Source organism: Mus caroli, chromosome 5 (genome assembly GCF_900094665.2).
Source record: "Mus caroli chromosome 5, CAROLI_EIJ_v1.1, whole genome shotgun sequence".
NCBI lineage: Eukaryota > Metazoa > Chordata > Mammalia > Rodentia > Muridae > Mus > Mus caroli.
This window is the reverse complement of record NC_034574.1, coordinates 45,851,429-45,873,566: the sequence shown is the minus strand read 5'-3', so window position 1 is coordinate 45,873,566 and position 22,138 is coordinate 45,851,429. Positions and strand designations below refer to the sequence as shown.

The 22,138-nt window shown below is 42.0% G+C and overlaps 1 protein-coding gene across 1 annotated transcript in view; it reads left to right on the top strand.

Moving 5' to 3' along the window:
- The window catches only part of Ppargc1a (PPARG coactivator 1 alpha), a 662,401-nt gene that overhangs the window by 196,446 nt on the left and 443,817 nt on the right, over positions 1-22,138 (top strand). The window contains exon 2 of the mRNA XM_021162167.2: positions 4,014-4,078. Within this exon, the coding sequence (XP_021017826.1) occupies positions 4,061-4,078 (18 nt within the window). The 5' untranslated portion in view covers positions 4,014-4,060. The remainder of the gene's footprint in view (positions 1-4,013; positions 4,079-22,138) is intronic.

The following is a 22,138-nucleotide window of genomic DNA, read 5'->3' as shown; positions in this document are numbered from 1 at the left end:
TCTCTGTCTCTCTCTGTGTCTGTCTGTCTCTGTCTATCTCTGTCTCTCTCTCTCTCTGTCTGTCTCTGTCTCTCTGTTTGGAGAGTCCCTCCAAACTCTCAAAGTATCTAATCTCCATTTTTGAGTACAATATACTTTTTAAAGGACTTGCTTATTTTAATTGTGTATGTATGTTTTGCTGACAAGTCTATTCATACCATGTATGTGCAGTGCCCACAGATGTCAGAAAAAGGCAGGAAATCTCTTGAAACTGGAGTCATAGATGACTGTGAGCCACTGTATGGATGATGGGGACCAAACCTGGGTCTTCTAAAAGAACAGCAAGGACTCCTAACTGTGAAACCATCTCTTGAGTTTCTAATATACTTTTAGAAATATTCTTCACTTATTCTTGAAGATTTTATAGATACACACAATGTATTTTGATTATACCCATCCACATTTCTCTTTTACTCCTGGATACCCCACCATCTAACATTTCCCCCTTCCATCTTCATGTCCTTTTTAAAAAAATCTAATTAGTTCACTTAGTGCTGTTCCCATGCACTCAGGGGAGGGGCTATTTACTGGAACATAGACAATCATCTAAGTAGCTTTGACTGTCAATTCAACATAATCCAGAGTCATGAGAGGAGTCTTGACTATGGGATTGCCCAGATCAGGTTGGCTGATGTACATGTCTATGAGATAAATGTCTTGAGGTACCTTTTGGGGTGGCAGCATTGCCTCAGCAGGTTGTTCTGGGTTGTGTTGTACAGCTAGATAAACATGGGTCTATACATGAGCCCTCAACCATTGTTTCTTCATGGTTTCTGCTTTTATGTCTGCTAGATTTCCTGTCCTGACCTCTCTCAATGATAGGTTGTGACCTGGACATGTAAGCCAAAAACAATTCCTTCATTTCCTGAGTTGCTACTTGCCAGTGTTTTATCAGAGCAACTAAAAGGTAACTAGAACAGGAATCTACTAGTGGCCATATTCCTGAAGAGAAATGTCTCTTCATCCTCTGATAGGCACCAGCTCCCAGTCACTCCTCAATTAGGAGTAGGTCTTATGTGCTCCTCCCCGAATCCTTACTAGAACATTGACTAGGTTGATCTTGCAGCAGGCCTGCCTGTGCTGGCAACCACAGATGCTGTGAGCTCCCGAGTCAACAGCCTTGTCATACGCAGAAGACACTGATTTCCAGGGATGCTCTTTAATCTCCCTGTCTCCCAAATTTTCTGCCATCTCTTCTTTAATGTCCTCTTAGCCTTGGGTGTCAGGGGGATGGGATGATGGAAGTCTATTTAGGACTGAGCACTGGAGTAATTCTTATGACATGAAATCAGGAGCATGGGCAGGGCCAGATCTTCTGAGAATGGGAATGTCCTATCCTTCTGGGTTCCAGAGATATACACACATGAGTTAATCGGGAAAAGTTACCCAGGAGTCTCAAGGTGGAAATCCATAGCTATTATTTTTGTGGCCTCTAGCTATAAAAGCTAGCGGGTGAAGATAGTCTAGAGACCCAAAGTGGGGGAAATGACATTTTAGCATTTTTGTCAGGTAGGCAATTTAAAAATAAACTTGAATTCAATGTATACCATTAATGCTAGAGGTTGTGTTATAACGATGCCAAAATACCTTCTTCTTACTGGCAGGTAAAAAGTAAAAAACTATGTTGTAGGGGGTGGGGCACCTTATATAGAACAGGCTTATGTGACTGTGACAGCAGCCTACAAAGCCACTGAAATCAAACCAAGACTGCGCCCTGCAGAATTAGCACCGTAACCTATGTCAGAGACTTGCTATTATCCTAATATCAGCTTTTGGATTCTGTCCAGTCCCATTAGTAATTCCCATGTTGATCGCTCTGTTACTCGTGAACGTTAATTGCTTCTAAATCTCTTCGCATGTTCAGATGCTTGGAAAAAAAATTCTGACTGGCAAAGGTGCGAGTTTTATTAATGTGGAAGCAAACAGGAAATCTGTTTAGAGACCTGAGTGAAGAGTCTGTGACTGAAGAGTCTGTGAGTGGCAGAGGTGGCAATGCTCTTCAAATGCCTGTCACATGTTAGCAGTGTAAGAGTGGGGGATGGGACACAGCTCAGCAGAGATATCTGTGGTGTTCCTTTAAAGCTTGAATGCATTTATATGAGCCTAGATGATCAAATTGTGCCCCCCCCCAAGGGTCTCTGCTTCACTTAGTATGGAATGGTGATCTTGGGACCTTTGAGGTAAATTTGTGCTTAGTTAGAGCTATTAAGTCAAAAGATGCAAAAAGGTTTGGATATAATTTGGTCTGTCATCCTGTCATTGATCTCCTTAGCTTCTGAAATTGGAGGAAGCTGGGAAATTTGCACTGGCAGCTTCCATACTTCACATATTGGGAAACAAAGGGCAAGGGAGAGAAAGAGGAGAGGGTGAGGGTTGCAAAGAGGCAATGAAGAGCTGACCAAGCAAGGAGACCACTCAACTTTTGTACCAGTGATCAAGAAAAGAGGAGAAAAAAGAGATAAAATGTATGTTTATTATACTTTGTTTTGGAACCATCTTCATAAATGTTAGTGAAGTTTCTGTTTCTTCAGTCAAGTGGTACAAAAAAAATCTATTATTTAGTATTGACATTCGTTCATTACCAATTACAACTGTACCCCAGTGAGAGGAAAAAGAGGTGGATCAGAAAGGAGAGCCAGGACTAGTTATTGATTATGCATATGGTTTCTTTTGGTCCTACATTTAGCAGAGAACAAATGTGCCTTGATTAGTTTCTGTTGCAGTAGGCAGATATAGAAAAACAAAGAGATGGGCCATATACAACAGAGGCATGGTAAGTCTGAGAAATAGAGAAGACAGGAAGGGAAAAAGTGCGTTGATGGGTTGCAACCCCTCTAGATGTGGTGGAGGCGGGTTCAGGGAGTGGGTCTTTGGGCAGTGATCCTATGAAGGGGATGGATAACCCACAGTGGCACTGTAGAGCAGAGAAAGAGATGGAAAGAGAGTCTGGAGTGGGAAGGTACTTGGTTATCTGAGGAGAAAAGAAATCAATGTTGCATGGTTGAGTACAGAGAAGGTCACGTGAGACTATGACCCTGAAATCATGTGTGTTTCGCGACTCTAGATTCATATTTTCTAGGAAAACCTGTTTTATGATTTCTGATAGCATGGCCTATATGTAGATTCATCGTTTTCAAGAATTTTTCCTAAAGATACTCTCTTTCTGAGACAAGTGTCTTGACTTACTAGGAGTGTCCAGAAACTGACAGAACATTCTGGAAGGTTTCTGACCATGGTGATTGTATCTGCATTAACACCACCAAACCACAGGATTAAAAATTTCCTCATGGCAAGACCCATACTATTCACATTCTCGTGTCTTCCAAGAAGCCACATTTGAAGATAAACTCCTTGTAGTAGCAACCAAATAAATGTCTTGTTTTGATGTGTGAACAATGGCCCATGAGTGGTAGAAAAGACGTGATGTCTTAGAAAGATTTGTTAAAAATAAACCCTTCTAAAAATGTTGTTGTGAGATCACATTTGAAGCATTCTGACTCCCTTGGAATGTACTTTAAACACAAGTCCATATGCTGAAATGTGAACATACGTACAACGAACTGAGCAGTAGAAACATTCTTTTCAGGCCAAATTTCAGTTGGATGGTTGCATGTTGTCTGCCTTACCCACCCTCCATGTTTTAAACAGAACACGAGAAGCATGTCCTACCCTCTCAGGGCATTAAAGGGATGTCAGTGTCTGGCTTCATAATAATTCAGGTCTTCCCTCACTCCTGCTAACCTGGTGTAACTGTGTATAAGCTGAGATTGTGATAAGAATTGAATGAGAATATCAGTCTCTGGGGGAGGAATGGGTGAGAGTGTTACGTTGTGATACAGAAGACCTAAGTTATAACCCTATCCTCTCCCCTGCCCCCATCTCTCTGTCAGAGCCCCATAATGTGCCCCTTTGTTTTACTTCAATGTCCACATCTGCAAAGTGGGGGTAACACAAACCTACCCTCTGCCTTTCAGGTTTTTTGCGAAAATCAGTGAACTAATATTGGTAAAATTGGAGCCCCATGGATGAAGGGTACTTTGTAAGTATAACACATTCTTGTCATGTTCTTCTCTATTGCTCCAAACTGCAAATACCAGATGTCTGCTTTTGCTGTATCAGGAATTCAGTAACACCATGTTTCACACCCAGATATTGATAACCTGACTGTCTTTGAGGAATTTAATGTTTCTGACCTCTCAAATGTTTTATCTACATGTTGGATGTAGAAAAATACATCTTCTTTTATAAAACTGTAAATTTATACAAAGTTGACTAGATAATTTGGAATAATAAATGCCTACACAGTGTATCAAAATGCTGCTATAAACTCTTTATATAAATTCCAGGTGTTTTCATCTTTCTCTCCTCACCAACCTCCCCCCGCACCATAAGTTGCACTGAACTTGTGTTTAAAGCCCTCAGTTTGTATTTTGGAGGAGGGGCTGGTTTCAATAAGGGTGAGTGACATGTCGATGATAAATGCCAACTAGATGGTTTGCTAAGTATTGTGTTTCCAGACTTGTGGAAAGGAGAGGAGGGCAAACTGAATGGTGCGCTGGGTATGGACCACCCCTCTCATACCATGTTAGTGTTTAGGTGACTTAAAGATGCCTCTTATCCATTAGATGGCAAAGGTTTCAAAGCCACGTAGCCCCAGTGTGGGGCAGAAGTAATGATTGTTCCTCCAACAGCTATTTCACTTGAGTTTCTTGTTGTAATAGTACCATGAGGTACCTGAACCAACCACCATCCTAGAAGTGGTATTTGACCAGGGCCTACCTGGCTATGTCCCCACTACTTAACCCATGGAAGTTTCTTTGGAAAAAGTAGATGGTACCCTTTAAAAACCCCTAACCTAAAAGGATTTAGAAACTTCCTGGAGTCCATTTTAATGCTCAGTGGTAGGATTCAAATATGAAGTTGTAGAACTTATATCTGTTGGCTAATTCTAAGGACTCCATCCCTCTACTGCTTGAGCACCCCCAGAGGGGCAGACATTTTACTAACAGCATCATTGTTTCCGAGTTGATGACAAGTCTATCCTTTATGTACCTTCCTGAATTGAATCTTAATTTTACTGTCTATCCCCACAAACAAACACACAAACAGACAAGCATCCCCCCTTAAACACGAAACCCTTTCAGATATTTATGGTGGCCCCTGCAGGTCCGTTAAGGGTAGTCTCAGGTTAATTTCTATCCATAAGGGGATTCATGGTAACAGTCCTCAAAGCTTGCCCCTTTGGAAAGGTTCTCATCTGTTCATATCTTTCTTAACAAGCAGCACAGAGAATTTACCTTCTCCAGGGCCCATTCTGCACCTCAGAGTCAAGAGAGCTAGTCAAAGGTGGAAGAGAGCTACCGCAGAAGATACCGTCCGGAACCAGGTGTGCCCTCGGATTCCTTTGAGCATCAAGATGCAAGGCTCACAGCCCTCTGTGCGGTGCAGATGACTGACAGGGAGAAAGTTGTTTTGGTTAATAATACAATCTGCTTGCCTCCTGTAGACACAGCAGTAGCTTACTAATTCGTTAGACGTGAATTAAGGTTGTTTACTGATGTTTTAAAGTAACTGTCAGAGTGGGGGAAAAAAACAGTTCATGCTAAATGAGACCACTCACCTACTTCAGAGTTGTTGTTTATCTTAAGCCGAGTGCATAAATAATATATTGAGATCCAAAGGGGGATCTCAAGCATTAGAACACGAAGCTGCCTGTTTACCAACTGTCATTGGGCTGAAGAGAATTTAAACAGCTCTGAACCTTTTTGTCTGTGGATGCAAAGCATGAAATTAACTTTCATTTCATAGTTAGCAGAAAGCAGGATGATGGTGTCTTGGTGTCCGGTCTCCTGCCTATCGGGACCTTTTTTTTTTTTTTTTTTTTTTTTTTTTTTAGTNAACTTTCATTTCATAGTTAGCAGAAAGCAGGATGATGGTGTCTTGGTGTCCGGTCTCCTGCCTATCGGGACCTTTTTTTTTTTTTTTTTTTTTTTGCTATGCAAGTCAGGCTTTGGCAGCAGCATGTTTTTTTATGTCTCCTTTCAAAGAAGACCCCTCTATTCTCCCCACAAAATAAGCAGAGACCTGTCTGAACCAGTCTGTTGACTTTCCCTAGATAGAAAGAGGCATAGTGGAAATATGCTAACCTGGCATCCAGGGGTTCAAATTCTGAGTGATGGTGGGCCTGTCTGAAATCCCCCTCTGCATTAGAAGATTTGGAGTAATAGCATATACTTCCATTGCTTTGTGGGAAGATGGTGAGACTCTCGTGAGGTCATTGTGATAGAACTTTCAGGTGTCATAGGTAAGTGGCTTGATATCAACTGCTAACACTGTTAAGGCTGGATGCTAAAACAAGTGAATTATATCTCATCATATCCCAGCTGTCCTGTGGCATAGGAACTGTTAAGATCCCAAATCTTACCACTCCCAAAGCAAAGCAGAGGCAAATAATATGGCTTATCTCACCCGTTCTGTGACTAATTTCAAAAGGGAAGTTATCAGAGTCCAGAGTCTGTCTTTTACTGTTACCTTTTGGGAAGGAAGGGCCGGGTTTTCCTCTGTGAGATGATACCTCTTAGTCACACCCAAGGAAATGAGACATCACCTCTAAAAACCTGGACCACATTCAGGCTGAGAAAATATAAGAACAGCTCTCCTCTCCATCATCAGGGAGAGCTCCTGTTAGGCAGGGATGTAGCAGACTGTATGGGTTAATTATGTTTTATGTGTAAACAGCCTGGTGATTCTTGGCTGAAAAGCTCTAAATGAAAAGACCTATTACTTGTAAATGCTTCCAGAAACAAGAAATTTGATTCCCTTTCTGTCCCCTTAAACTCAGAGTGTGATAGCCTATTTGGAGTACAGGGAGAGAGTTAGAGAATGAATAGAAAACGTATGGAATGTCTAATTTCGCATGATTGCATTTCACATTTGCTGTAGCAACGGAGGCATCAGAGAACACCTATTTTTTGATGTTTTGATGGTGTGCTCCAGGCTTTACAGCCTGATTTATGAACTTTGTGGGATAAATTCTTATTAAGCAAATGAACAGAAATGCATTTGTGTGCACATCACTGAAAGCATGCAATTTGTACAACCACTTTTTAAAAATTTCTATTTACACTATAGTCATTGGGATTTCAAAAGAGAAAAAGAGCCTGAAGCAGTTCATGGGAGAAAATGATGTGAATTTTGTGGACATTTCTCCCCCCACCCCACTCCTCGACGAAATATGTTTAGTTTGTACTGGGGTTAAATTTGGACTGGCAAACAGTGAGGGTCTGGCTTGCTTTATATTTCTGAATGAAGCAGTTCAAAAATAGAATCATTTCTATAATCCAGAGAAACGGATGGACTCCTGAGAAGTAATCAACTAAGGGAAAGAATAAATTTTGTTCTTCCAAAAATTGCCCGAGTCTCAAGCAACCACGGCTGTGCTTTAGCGTTTATTAATACAGTAAGATAATTGCATAATTAAATACACTATGGAATTCCAATAATTGGAAACTTGGTTTCCTCGTCACAACACACAACTTGCTGATGCTGAAAAGCACAGGCAGTATTTTCAAACGCGAGGACCATTCTCTCCCCGACATGTCCTCTGCAGTGTTTTGCAGCTCCTCTCGCAGTTCTGAGACTCATCCCTTGCAGGTTATTTTTAGTCCGTTGGATTTAGAAAGGTGAATTGAAACAGGAAGTCCCAAAGTCTGACCTGCTTGCCCAGGGCAGGCGGGTTGCGAATTGCTTCTCTGAAAGTCCCCTTGGTGATATTTAGATGAAGTTACCTGAACCATGTTCAACTCAGGAAGCTCCATTCTGTGTGTAGTTGGGAGGTAGCTCAGTGGAGCCTCCTGGAGGTCAAATCTGGTATGGCTTCTTTTTGTGTGACTGATAAAAATAGCCTTTTCTTTTTTGCTTACTCGTAAAAGGAGAAGTTTACTAGTCACATATGGGTCTGAGGTCTATTTGAGTTAATATATGGAAAGACCTTAGGAAGCACAGTCTCTAATAGATAGTGACTATGATAATCAGGCAGTCTAGATTAAGGATTCATATCTATGTGAACTATAGCAAATCCTGGAGGAAAAGTGAATAAAGAGACTTAGGATCCACCATTCAAGAAATATTTGTTGACTCCTCAGGTACCACTCTCCTAGATGTCAAAGAAACAAAGATTAGGTAGTATGAACTCTTGACTTGCAATAGTTCAATCGAATTGGGAAATAGGTAGAAACATGAAGACATCTATAACGGTCACGATGGGAAAAAAAAATACTTCAAAATGGCACCTAGTGAATGGCAGAGATATTTTTGATGGCAGGAACTGGCCTGTCTCCTGTTTTTCTTGATTGTCATAAATATACAGTCTGGCTTCTTACCCTTTGGCTTGGAATTCAGATCGGTGTAGGAGCACAGAGCAGATTTCTATCACTGGGTACTTACATAGCACCAAGTGGACTCATTGGGTGAATGACACCAGCAAATTTGGCTTTAAGGAGTCAGGAGTGGTTGCCACGGGCAAGTGAGGTGCATAGCTACTAGACTACTACAGTGACTGTCACCCTAAGGATCAGATAAGCGCTTCCTTGGTCTTTCTTCGAGACTTCAGTGCTTCATGTCCTTCACCGAGACCCACATCTGGTTGAATCCAGTGGCTTCATTCCTGTTCATGTCTGACTGAACTTTAGTTGTATATGTGTATAAACTCCCCTGCCCCCTTTATTTCGAAGAACTTGAAACCTACGGAGGTTGACAGAGTAGCCCCCAAAGAGACTTCTAACCCGTGTCTACCAACCTGCTGATATTGTGTCTTTTTTCTGCATATACAACTGTGAACCTTGTTCTGATTCCCAACATTGACATCTTCCCATCGCATCGTAGCTTCCAAACGACCTTTCCACCGTTTGACTTCATATCCATAATGTTGAATTTACCTCCTAAATTCTGTGTTTCCAACTTATCAGTGCTGGAAAGAAAGTCAATAGCAACATTAAAAGAACTTTTCTTACAATTAAAAAAAAACCCACAGTTTAAAACCTACTTCTTAAATCTTATTTTTAGATAGCATACCAACATCCTAAGAACGTGGTCAATATAAGATAACTAAAACTTAAAGGTTAGAAGATTTTTTTCTGGGATACTGTGACATTCTCTTCTACAGAGGAGTTTTTTTTTTTTTTTAAAGACAAATTCCCCCGACTTAGTTTTCACGCGAGCCTTTCAAAAGTAGATGGTAGTGTAATTATTAGTACAGAGGTCATTGTTGCCCACAGTAGGAATATTCACTGTGAGAGGTGACTTTTCAAACACACCACAGTGGCTCTGCTGTAAATTAGGGATATTGCCTTAAACTGAAATAATTATATGATGGTTTTGGATGACACCGACTAATTAATATGAGTTCTCCTCCCCCTTTTCTGATAGCCTTGACCATATGTTAAAAATAAGGTATCTGTCACAAAGTATGAGCAGATGTGCCAGACAGCTATTCCACTGTTCTTAGCCAAGGATGTGGGGAAGGTTGTGTTGATGGAGACCACGGACTAGGGAGGGGCACCCTGGTGGTTCTCTCAGGCCCATAAAACAGCCCTGATATAAGATGCTTCGTTGTGGGCATTTGCTAACAGTTTGCAAGAAAGTGTGCTACAGCTACAGAAAAAAAAAACATTTTAGACATCATGACATTAGTTGGTAGAAGAAGAAATTGGAGATATTCATCCAGCCATGTCAGTTGGCGGTGAAAAGAGAGAGCTGTCAAGTTGAAGGGTGGGAGAGGTTGGAAAAAGCATGAAAAGCAGGCCTGAGAAAGAGAGTCCTGCTGTATCTGGGAGTGTTAAGCAGGGTCAAAAGCCTGTACATCCCCTAAGGCAGTGGTTCTTAAATTGGAATGATTCCTGCCCCTTAACCCAGAGGTTCTGATTCAATAGATCCGGGAAGGGACTTGGGAGTCGGGGTTTTTAACAGTCACCCCCGCACCACTCAGAGAAAGCCTGCCCTGCGGTCATGTTTACATCACAGAACATGACAGTATTTGGTGTTGTTAAAGATGACCAGAGCTGTAAAGAAACTGTTTAGTCTAGTGTATTGCAAACCTTTCTCAAAATCTGGGAAATTTTAGAACGGTTTTGCTTTCAAAACGCATAAAGTAGGAACAGTTACCCCGAATAATGGGGGTGGGTCACAGGGCAGACAAACAGTTACAGAGTTATATTACAGTGTAGAGTTACCAAGTTCCGGGGGGGAGAAGGGCACCTGATAGGGGAGAGCAGGAGCTGCATCTAACTGGGCTATGGTAGAGGGAATTTATAATAATGTCAATGAAATGGGCACAGACTTGGGAGTCAGACACCCTGTCTCTCTGGTTACAAGCAGTGGGAACTGCTCTTTAAGCCAGGGCTTTCCTCATAGGGTCAGAATGAAGATTCAAGTAGATGACATGTGAGGAGTACTGAACACAGCAGTTCCTAGTTAATGGATGCTCAGGAAGTGGCTGCAGTCACTTTTGTGTTTCAGTTTTGCGTTGGTGGCGAACGTGCTGTTGAATGGCTCTGGCTTTGGTTGAAGCAGGAGAATGGCTCCAACTAATATGCCAAGGAGAAATCACAATGTCAGCAAACCCTGAGGTGAAGGATGATAGACAGTCTTATGCTTAGTGTTCCCAAAAGTTCTATTCATATGGGGATGGGGCAGTCTAGGTGGCACAAACCTTTTACAAATATTACTGAAGCCGAGGAAATTTAAGTTGCCCAACACCACAAAGCTAGCAGGGGCAGAGCCATTTTCCTGATTATTTTGCTATGCTGTTTTATTAATAATGATTCTACCCACAGCATAGGGGAAAAAAAAACCATGGTGTAATTGATACTGGTGTCTATGACAATGGTAAAGTTTACAAGTAAATTTTTTTTTTATTTTTACAAAGTAACTTGATTTAATGAGCCATATGAGATGAAGAATGGAGGGAGGACGTCAGAGATGATGAAAGTCCTATGGGTGGTCCCCAGATGAACTGCCTGGGAAGTTCCGGAGCAATGAATGATAGTGGCAGCGATAGATGGGAGATCCCAGGGGACCTGCTATGTTGTGTCCTCTAACTTGCTGTCATGTGTAAATAACAGCAATAAATTCTTTAACTCTGGATGCAGAGGAAGTAGGCTCATCCTGGATGGAGGCTCAGGGAAGGACCTTGGAGCTTGAGTGAAGTTCATTTCCATTCCCCATGTGCCATTGGGAAGCACAGAAAATCCCCCCATGGCCTTGCCAAATGGCAGGGACCTGGGAGACCAGATATTTTTGATATTTTCTCCTCTTCTTCCCCCAAACACTCTCCTGTCCTTCTTCTTATTTTAACCAGCCCCGCAGTTTTTATTTAGTGTTCTCAAAGACAGGTTTTTAAAGAAGTCATGCTTCAAGACTCAGAACATGTAGTACAACTCAATAGGCAAGTGGGACATCCCTTGCCTCCATACTGTTTTAATTTACTTTATCCAGGGAGGCACCTGTGTCTACCCCAAGTCTCTCCTTCAGCTGTGGTCAGAAAACCCCAAAGCCCAGATAATCTTAAACCAATCTTTGCTTAGGCTTTTATATTTGCAGTAGATTTCCAGTTTTTAACAACCTGATTGAGACTAATATTAAAGTGGGGTTTGGTTCCCTGAGCAAATGAGCACAGGTGTTAGTTCATAAATTGCAAGAAACCGTGATGGAGTCAACCCCAGCCAGGGCAAGGAGTGGCTGCACACCCTAGTGGGAGTCCGGGTGCCCATGCCTCAGACTCTGACTCTGCAATGCCTTATCTTTGAGATGTTTCTCTCTCTCTCTCTTTCTCTCTCTCTCTCTCTCTCTCTCTCTCTCTCTCTCTCTCTCTCACGCACATACACACAGACACACATGCAAAGACACACACAAACACTCACACACACACAGATACACATGTACAGACACACACAATACTCACACACACAGACACACACAGTCATACAGACACACACAGTCACACAGACACACAGACACACAGACACACACACACACACACACTCCAGACCTCTTTACCCAATTTTGACCATTTCCTTTGTCTAGGGTTGAGGCAAAGAGTTCTCATCTCATCTTTGTCTGCTTCTACTATCTTGAGTTCTGGTGGCAAAGGCTATATTCTTCACAGTGGACTATTGCTCTTTGAACAACCAATAATATCAATAATTTACTATTTCTCCATTCAAATTATGATAAAACAGCTATTTATTGCGTCCCTGCTATGCCTTAAGACCTCTTCACTTGCTGAGAGTGGCGAAACTGAGGCTCAGGTTGCAAAGTCTTGGCTTTGTGTAGTTTAAGTGAGGATAGCTCTATGGACAGGCTCAGCTTTCTGTTTTCTTACAGCACATTCCCATACCTTACAAACACCCAGGGACTACGGTTCTTGCCCTGCTAAACTAGGAATTCCTTAAAACTGACTCTGCAGCATCTTCATCATTTACCCACAAGGAGGTAGAACTCACCCCCTCTTCCCCCCGGTCCTCATATCATAAGACACAAAGCATCATTAGATGCTACTGCCTACTGGGATTCAAGTCACAAAAGCTTCAGGGACTGCCTGCAAAAATGCCATCGAAGAACCTATGTCCATGCCCCAAATGCTGCCCCACAGATTAAAATAGTTGTCACACAGTAACTAGAAAATGGAGTTGATTAAACCTAGTTTTGGATTGGCTTTGGACAGTATGATTTTCTTAACGCAGGTTAAAGTGTAAAAAGAAAGAAACAGTGAGACTGCAGAACTGTTTTTCTTTTCTGTATGTTCATAGTGGTTATTTATATCTGGAAGTTTCCATTGGGATTTAGTTCAGGATATAGACTTGGCAGGGTGGCTTCTGCACTCTGTGGTGACATTTGACAGACTGCAGGCAAAGCAGGATGGATTTCTAATATCTAGATGGATGGATCTGGGGATGAAGTGTTGGGATTGGACTGTATTATGAAATGGATTTATTGACACGAGTCTAAATGCAGCCCTTTGCTTGTCAATATGCAATCTGTATCAATAACTTTTGATAAATTAGGGCTTCGACCTTTTGCTTTGTTTGTTTTTATCAACTCCACTTTAGCAATAACAATAAAAGACTCCAGGTGGTGTATGGTGAATGGCTTATTGCGCTCCTCATGAGCGTGACTGACCCCGGGGCTCAGTGCTATGATCCTGCACATGCTATCTGTACCCAGAAGTGTGGGTTGCTGTGCCTGACTTCCTTCCCAGAATTAGATATTCCCCCATTCAGTTACATCTCAGTATCAGCCCGCTGCATTAACCTTGAGATGCTGTGCCTGTGATGTACATAGCATCTTCATTTTCCAGATGAAGAAATTAAGACCCAGTGAGGTCCGATGAGCTGCCCAGGGCCACACAGTAAATCTTGAATACAGCTGGGTTCCAGACAGAGGTGCCATGGTTCTTGTGTGAGGGCATGGAATTTTCTTCCTCTGTGATTCCAGAGAGAAATCAGTTGGTAAAAAGCTTAGGCACAATACCTTTTCCCCAAGCGTGGTAAAGTGGACATCTTTCTCTCTGAGCCATATGCAGGGGAAGCCCTTGGGTTTGGTGAAAATTAGAGGATGTCCTTGAGTTTGGGTAGAGAAAGCTGCCACAGAGCAAGGTTTTTCTTTATCTATATTGGATGACCGCTTCCAGGGATGGTACTTATCATGGCCCAGGTATCTTCTGTAGGGAACAGCTCTGTGCCCAGCGAGATCGATGTTGGACCAAATGAGTGAGTTATACAATCTTCTCCTTAAAGAACTTATGCTTTAATTGTTGCAAATGGTGGATGTCAATCGTTCTCCTCTAGAGTCCTCCATTTGTAGGCTGGTAGAAAAACAATAGAAGGCGATCAGGCCTTGCAACACCATTCTCAGAACCACAGCCACTGACACAAGCACAGGAAGCGACTATACCTGCTAAGGCAGTGTGTTTTATTCTCTTACTCAGCTTGGCCTGTGAAAAGGTTCACAACGCTGTCGCCAGGTTGGCACTCTAGGCCCGTGGTCCAGGCATGGCTCCAAATAGATAGCTGATCTCTTTGATGTAAGTTATGTTACTTGTTTGCTTTTAAGCATCTTCAGGAATTTTAAATTAAAGTTACTTTACTGCCATCGTAGTGGTAAGCTGGAATAGCAAATGAAAGGAGTAATTATCTGCTGAAATACAGTGAAGCGTTTCATAAACTAGAATGCTTGGAAAGCAAGTTGAATTTTTACTAGACTACCTAGTGCAAACTTGAAAAAAAAATGACTTTGCCTTGAAAATTCTAATGTATTTTCGAGTTCATATTTCTGTTTTTTTATGTCCTGGTATACATTATCTAATGATGTAAATCAAGTTTTCTTTCTGTAAGGCCTGCTGGGTCTTACAAAAAACCATCTGAGCAGATATTTTGTTTTCTTATTGTATTTCTGGTGAGTCGAGGTCACAAAGAGCACAAGCCAAGTAGGTGTCTTCAACTGAAAAACTGTTCCATTAGGAAGTTTTGTTCATTTGTTTGTTTGTTTTTCACAACTCATTCTTTATAATCTCACTATAGCCTTCTTATGGAGGGAGCGGAAGACCTTCTACCAAAAGGTAAATATGTCTTCTCAGGCTTCATGTTCTGGGACCCCAAACCCTCAAATCCTTTGCTAATGGCACTGGAAAAGCAAGGTTTGGGAAGATGGGGTCATGAGAACTCTGCCCCCCATGAGTGAACCAATCATTTGTGAATTAATAGACTATCAACACAATAGCTTTGTTATAAAAGCAATTCTTCTCAGCATGCTTGCCGTCCCACCACCAAGCCTTGCATCAATTTGGAACTCAGCAAAAAGGTCCCCACCAGCAAGAAGGTTTCCACAAGGCAGTCCCTCAACTGTAGAAGTCCCAACTTCTGAAACTATAAGAAAGAAAGTTCCTGTAATAAGTTATCAAGTCTGATATATACAGCTGTAGCAACAGAAAAGGAAGTAAACAAACAAACAACCCAAATCCATATTATCCAAGAATCACAGAACAGTGCTGCAAATACTGTTCATTGATACAGGCTTGCTTAGAGTGTGTGAGGCTCCAGATGTGGTCACTAACATTCAAAAACAACAACAAAACCCTGAAACCAACCAGGAGCAGCAGAAAGTCAATTTCACATGGAAATATGGTTAGAAGTAACACCTTGCCAGAGATCCTGGCCTGACTATGTTGGAACAGCAGCTTGAAATCATCACTAAGCACCTTGTACTTTTCTAACATTGCCTTAACAAGCATAGTAGGGCCTTTAGTTAGTTAGTTGTAAAATTAATACCAAAAGTTAGTCTAGAAAGTAACGGCTTCAAACATAGGCATCACTATACTTCGTTCTTACTTATTTCAGCTCCCTACCCCTCTTCCATCAGCCCTGTGCCCATCTTGTGAGTTCCTTTGCTCCTTCCAGACAATTCTCCTGCTTCCATGTCTTGAGTACTTACTAAATAAGTTATTTACCACATCCCTTTAGAACCCTCTCTGTTCTCTTACAACCTCCCTTCTATTTTCATGTTCCACACACCCATACACATACATTTAAATGTAGATTTTCCTTTTTATATAAGAGAAACTGTAATGGTTTTCTTTCTCCAAGTCTGGCTTTTTTTGCTTAACCTAATGATCTCCAGTTGTTTCCCCACTTTTTCTTCTTCAAATATTTGGCCTTGTTCCTGTTTATGGCCAAATAAAATTCCATCAAGAAGATGTATCACATTCCTTTATTCCTTCATCTGTTGGTGGACACGTGGACTGTTTCTATTTCTTGGCAATTTTGGGGAGTGTAGCTAGGATATTTACTTCTAACAAATATATGTTCTGTGGTGTAATGAGTGCATTGAGGCTCAGTGTTTGAGAACTGTCCCAATCAAGCTTCAGTGGAAGAGAAGTCTGTATTCCCATACTTTGAAACACGATTCCATGTTTCTTAATGTTGCTTAATGGTGGCTTTCAATCAATGACCAGCTATTTCCTCACTCTCATGGAGAATGTAGGCTGTCTTATCCCAAACTGAAGTTCACAAAAATACATTGATGATATTTCTTTTTGAGTCCAACGTCTGCCTGAGAAAGAGTAGAACACAGATCACAGTAAGTCCTATCTACCATGTAAGCGGCTCTGTTTTTATCATGGGGATAATGTATTCCATGGAAAGCACGCATGCTTGATTGATATCAAATTATAGGAAATCTGTGAGGAAAAACCCAATAGCAGCAGAAAATTATCACATTAAAGTTATTCATCCAGCAATTTGTATGGCATGCAAACAAGCAGCCTTTGAATCTTTAGTTGTACTGTGTACTGGAGCAATTATTCACCGAGCACATTTTCTTTACCTTCAAAACAACATTATTGTGACTGAGGGTGTGCCCATGTGGGCATGTGCCCATGCATACAGCTTGTGGGTGCATAGCCATAAATAGACCATGAACTTATAACAAATCGGCAACAATTGAATTAAGCACAATTTATGTCAAAGTATCCAAATAGGCATATGATTAGGTGATTATATGTAAAACTTTGAGGAGGAGAAGAAAGCTCTTTCTTTCCCCACGTTCACTTCCACATTCTTCCAGTGTCCAGCAGCTGTGTCTTTTTTTTTTTTTTCAAAGCTGCCAAGCAGGGTCCAGACTTGGGCCAAATCTTTTCAGAGGGAATGGCCTACACAAGCTGGCAGGCTGTCAAGCTGTGTGCAGCCCTTGTACCAGCAAATGAGGAAATCAGAGTTATAAGTTGCAAATGTGCCTCAGATTAACTTCTGCATAGCAGGGAATGTGCTCGGCATAAATGTACGTCCGGCTCAGAGACAGCCCTCTCTCTCAGCAACTGAATCAGAGGGATGATGGGATATCAAGACCTGGTGGGTCCAGGAGCTGCCGTGGGGCATGAACTCAGTGTACTGTGCTTGAAATGTCACATTCCAAGGGCTCCTGGAATTACCAAGCACAGTGTCAGGTCACACTGTGGGCTCCGTTCACATGATGCAAGTCCTTGCTTATCTGACCAGGTCTAAAATAAGACACTCCGATGCTTTATTTATGAGCTCTGGGCCACCCAGGCCCATGATGCAAGTAACCTTGGGGTACATAGCATTTGATCACTTCAGTTCCCATTAACTACCTGTTTCTAAATGGGGAAAGGCATTTACCCAGCACATAGTGTTATTCATGAAGACACAAAGCAGCCCCTTGTGCTGTCTCTGTGCTGATTTCCATGTAACGTGACTCCACTGTTGAAGGCTGAGGATTGCTAGTTTCTAATCTTAGTGTTCTTCTCCATTTCTTTTTTTTTCTTTTCAGTTTGTTTTTTCTCCCTTCTCTTTCTTTCCATCTCTGTCCCTCTCCTTTCTCTTCTAATTACCATCCTAAAAAGACCTTTCCAATTCCAGACACTGATGGGCATGTAACTTTATATTAAGAAGTTATTATGATAGAGAAAACACAGGAATTATAACTTGTTTTGAGGAAGCGCAGTTGAAATAAAGTTACAGACTTCTCTTTTCTGTGTGTGTATGTGTGTGTATGAGAGAGAGAGAGAGAGAGAGAGAGAGAGAGAGAGAGAGAGAGAGAGAGAGAGAGAGAGAGAGGGAAGAGAGAGAGAGAGGCAGAAGACAGAGNGAGAGAGAGAGAGAGAGAGAGAGAGAGAGAGAGAGAGAGAGAGAGAGAGAGAGAGAGAGGGAAGAGAGAGAGAGAGGCAGAAGACAGAGAGACATATATAGAGACAGAGAGAGTGGGAACTGGGAACACATGTGTATCTGGAGACCACAGGACAACCTCAATTGTCATCCTTGAGGTACAGTGTATCTTTATCTTTGAGACTGTCATTCATTGGCTAGACTGACCGGCCAGTGATGTCAGAGTGTCTGTTTCTGTCTCTGGAGTGCTGGGATAACAAGCTCAGGGTACCTGGCTTTACTTACATGTTATCGAAAGCAAGTTCTTTATTAATTGAGTGATCACCCAGCCACTATTGCTTCCATTTTCAACACAGGGCAAAGCAGGTGGCAGGAAACCATTGTAGATAATGATGAAAATGTCTCATGCAGAATGTCTGGGTTTACCTGGCAGTTTTTCACTGTTTGTGCTTTCTTATAGATTGCAGGATTTTTTTTTTTTTTTTTTGTGGGGGAGGTGGACACCACTCTCATCCATCTACCAGACCCTACTCGTTTATGACAACTTAAAATATCTGCAGACATTCCTAAATGCCTCCCCGGGAGCGAGGTTGCCTCTCATTGATTTAGTTTGACAACTTAGTGGGATCGGCTGATGAGAAGTCTCACTGATTCTCACAGAGACTACAGTTGTCTTTTTCTGCTTTTGGCATAGCAACAGGAAATCTGGGTTTGAACCCTGGCTCCAGTGCCTTGTGCCTATTGTGCTATGTGGCTGAGAGCTATTCAGCTTAACTAAACCTTTTAATTCTCCACTTACCATACAGGCATAATGTCACATAACCACTAAGGTCATTGAAACACAGCAAACTAATATGTGCAATGAAGACAACACACATAGATAATTGATGACCTGGCTCTAAGACCTATCATATGAAATATTAGCCACATGGAGAGTAGTGGACAGCATGGCCTTCCAACTGTGTGGCTTAGTTCTGGGTTTCTCCCTTTGTCCTTCTACTTCCAACTCTCCATCCATTCCTAACATTTTAGAAACAGAATGATTTTGGTTAAAGTTATGAGACTCACTGGATGGAAAAGGAGATGCTGAGGAACAAGATTTTTTTTTTCTCCTGGCAGGACCATTCCACTGAGAAGTCCCACAAAGAGTTAGGGGATGCATATTTAGTTTACTGGATATAAACATATAGATAAGGTCCAGTTAGGGGCTGGTACAAGGGCTGCACACAGCTTGACAGCCTGCCAGCAGAGACCCACTCAGTGTGCTACTGATCTGAGCACCGTTTTTCCGCTCACTAGATGGCAGATCCACCTTGTTTCTTTTGCTTAGAAGTCGCTTGCTTTCCTTCTACAGCAGTGAGGATGGCCAATACTGTCACTCTCTGTCTTCCCAGGAAACAGTAAGAAGTGATTCCATGTGACTAGAGTGATTCTCTACTTGGCTCTTCACGGTCTGAGTCCCTTCTGAATTGTATCTAAATCTAAGAATTGGAGCAAGAATAAGGAGGCAGGAACCAACCTCAGATGGCTGGCTGTGACCCAAGTCTCTGACATTGTCTCCAGTCATGGCTCCCATGTTCACAGAGCCTTTCAGGACTGCTACCTGCCAGAAACTCAGATAACCACGATAAAAGTCCCATTCTTCCTGCTTACCCCAACACTTTCCACTCTAACTAAAGGTGTTGAAATCTAAGCCATTTTTGCTGCCATCACTGTCCTACGTCTTGCTTCCTTATAGCTGCACCATGGAACACAAGTGTAGGAAGAGAGAGGAGAGACCATGTTCATTGGTTGGACTGTTTTGCCATGTCTGCTCTCTCATTGTATGATTCTGGAGAGAGAGAAACTAGCGTTTACAACATAGCCACCAAGTCTAGTTATAAGAGACATGGAAACTGTCCTGGTATCTATATCTGCTCCAATCATAGTCTCTCTCTCTCTGTCTCTCTCTGTCTCTCTCTGTCTCTCTCTGTCTCTCTCTGTCTCTCTCTGTCTCTCTCTATCTGTCTCTCTCTGTCTCTGTCTCTGTCTCTGTCTCTGTCTCTGTCTCTGTCTCTGTCTCTCTCTCTCTCTCTCCTCTCCTTAAGATTTACTTATTTATTATATGTAAGTACACTGTAGCTGTCTTCAAGTATCCCAGAAGAGGGCATCAGGTCTCATTATGGATGGTTGTGAGCCACCATGTGGTTGTTGGGTGAACTCAGGACCTTCAGGAGAGCAGTCAGTGCTCTTAACCACTGAACCATCTCTCCAGCCTCACCTCCAATCATACTCTGAAAAGTGTTCACTAAATGTTGAGATCTAATACGAGTAAGATGCAGCTTCTGCCTTGAGATGTGGTGCAGTTATGAGTGATGAGGTGAAGGTCTGCCAAGTCATTCACTTATTCACTTAACACACCTTCATGAGATACTCCAAGAAACCAAGGACCTAGCATAATACACACTTGGGAGCTACTCCAGGGAGCCAGGGAGCTAGCATAACACACATTCATGAGATACACTGAGGAACCAGGCACCTTGCTAGCTCCTTAGCATGCCGTCTTCCTGCTCCTGAACAGGTCACAGTCTAGTGGAAGAAAAAGACTTTCAGAAGTTCTCTGGGATAAGTGAGGAAAGGGTCTCATCCTCAGAGTGCAGAACTGTGGATTCTGACTTCAGGGAAATAAAGTGGAGATAGGAGAAGTGTGGAGTGCAGGAGTGTGGGCATTAAAGAGGTTCTAAGATTCGAGAGAGGCTACTGTCCTAAGTGTAACTATGGTGACAGGAGCAAGCACAAGGACATGGAGTGTCCCTTATGAGAGTCACCTGAGCTCAGAAGCATTTCAGGGAGCTATAGGCTACTGCTTTGTTTTGTTTTCCTTTGTTTTGTGTGAACATAAAGCCTATGAAGGGATAGAAGAACCGTGAAGGGTGTGAGATTGTTTGAATTAGTCATGGTCATGTGGATGGAGAGGACACTGAGTTAAACATCCAAGTGTGCCAAGGCAGACAGAGCAGACTTCACTAATGATGCCATAGTTGCTTCTTGGAGATGATGACATGTGAGTTCTTGAATAAGAGGAAGAGAAGAAAGAGCATTGTTCCCCCCAAGCTACCCGCAAGAGGCAGTGTTCCAGGAGGGGGACAGCAACTGTAGTAGAAGGCTGGCCTAGAAACTGCAGCACCTTCTAGAACACACCTCGTTATCCTTCCTAGGCTGGATCTCAGGATCAAGAGCAGAAGTGAGCATCAGCACACTAGGATGCAGGTTGGGTATCATGAGGCTTTGTGGGCAAGTTTCCAGAGATGTGGGTTTGTAGATGTTCTCTTCAGGAGAACCAGGTCCTATGAACTGGCCCCTGGGCTACAGTGTGGAGTTATCAGGATATCCAGTGCCAAGGAGAAAGGAGTGAACAGGAGTTAGAATTGAAAGTCTTTCATGACACAAACTCATAGAAGATACTTTTCTATAGCTTAGCACATATTGGCTATGTTAAGCCATTAAGATGTACAAAATGCAACTTAGAAATAAACTTTGCAGGGAAGCAGAATGCTGCAAAATTAGATCATTTACACAGGCAACAATGAGCTTTCTTAATTTTTACCTGCTCTTTTGAATAGTATATGCATCTGTTTATCTTCTTTGTTAAAAGTGGGATATTAGTTATCAGACCCTGTGTTGTCTCTCCTCAGATATTGGAATGTTTGCCATTGTACAGACATGACATCTGGATTTTGGGGTAAAGTTGTGTCTCTTTTTTCTAAGTGTTTGGTGTCTGAGTGAAAAAACTCATGAATCTCAGAGAACAGTTATATCATAAAACTAGATGCTTACCTAACCTGGTCAGGGCCTCAGATGCATTGAAGGGGCTTAAGAAAGTAGAGGAAACACACACACACACACACACACACACACACCATGATAAAATAGCCACATGAATTGTGGGTCCAAAAGAGAATTGAGAAATTTTCTGACTGACCAGAAAGGATTGTAAAATAGTTTATTTGAGCATCTGAGGACTTATTTTGTCCAAGGTGAGTGTTTCTATAGTACTAGCCATGGTGAGGTTGGGTAGAATACAGTTATGCCTGTGGAGGGTGGTCCAGATGAATTAAAGTTGATCATTTATCTAGGCTGACAAGGAGTCAAAGATCCTGATGCCTGAGCCTATTGTGCCCCTCTAAATAGCATCTTGTGACTGTTACACAAAGTATATTTTAGGCTTTTTAATGCTCTCGTTGTGATATTTTGTGAAAGGATGGCCCCAAAGGGGCTTGGGCCACCATTTAAATATAGAAACTCTACACAGGTTATAGAAAAGTCCTTCCAGGTTATAAACTCTGGAGCAGAAGGAAAATGCAAAAAGGACTATTTTGTCCATCTTCAACTGCTGTAAACTGTCTTGTACATTCCTTGAGTGGAAGGTCCTTGTCTGTACCCCC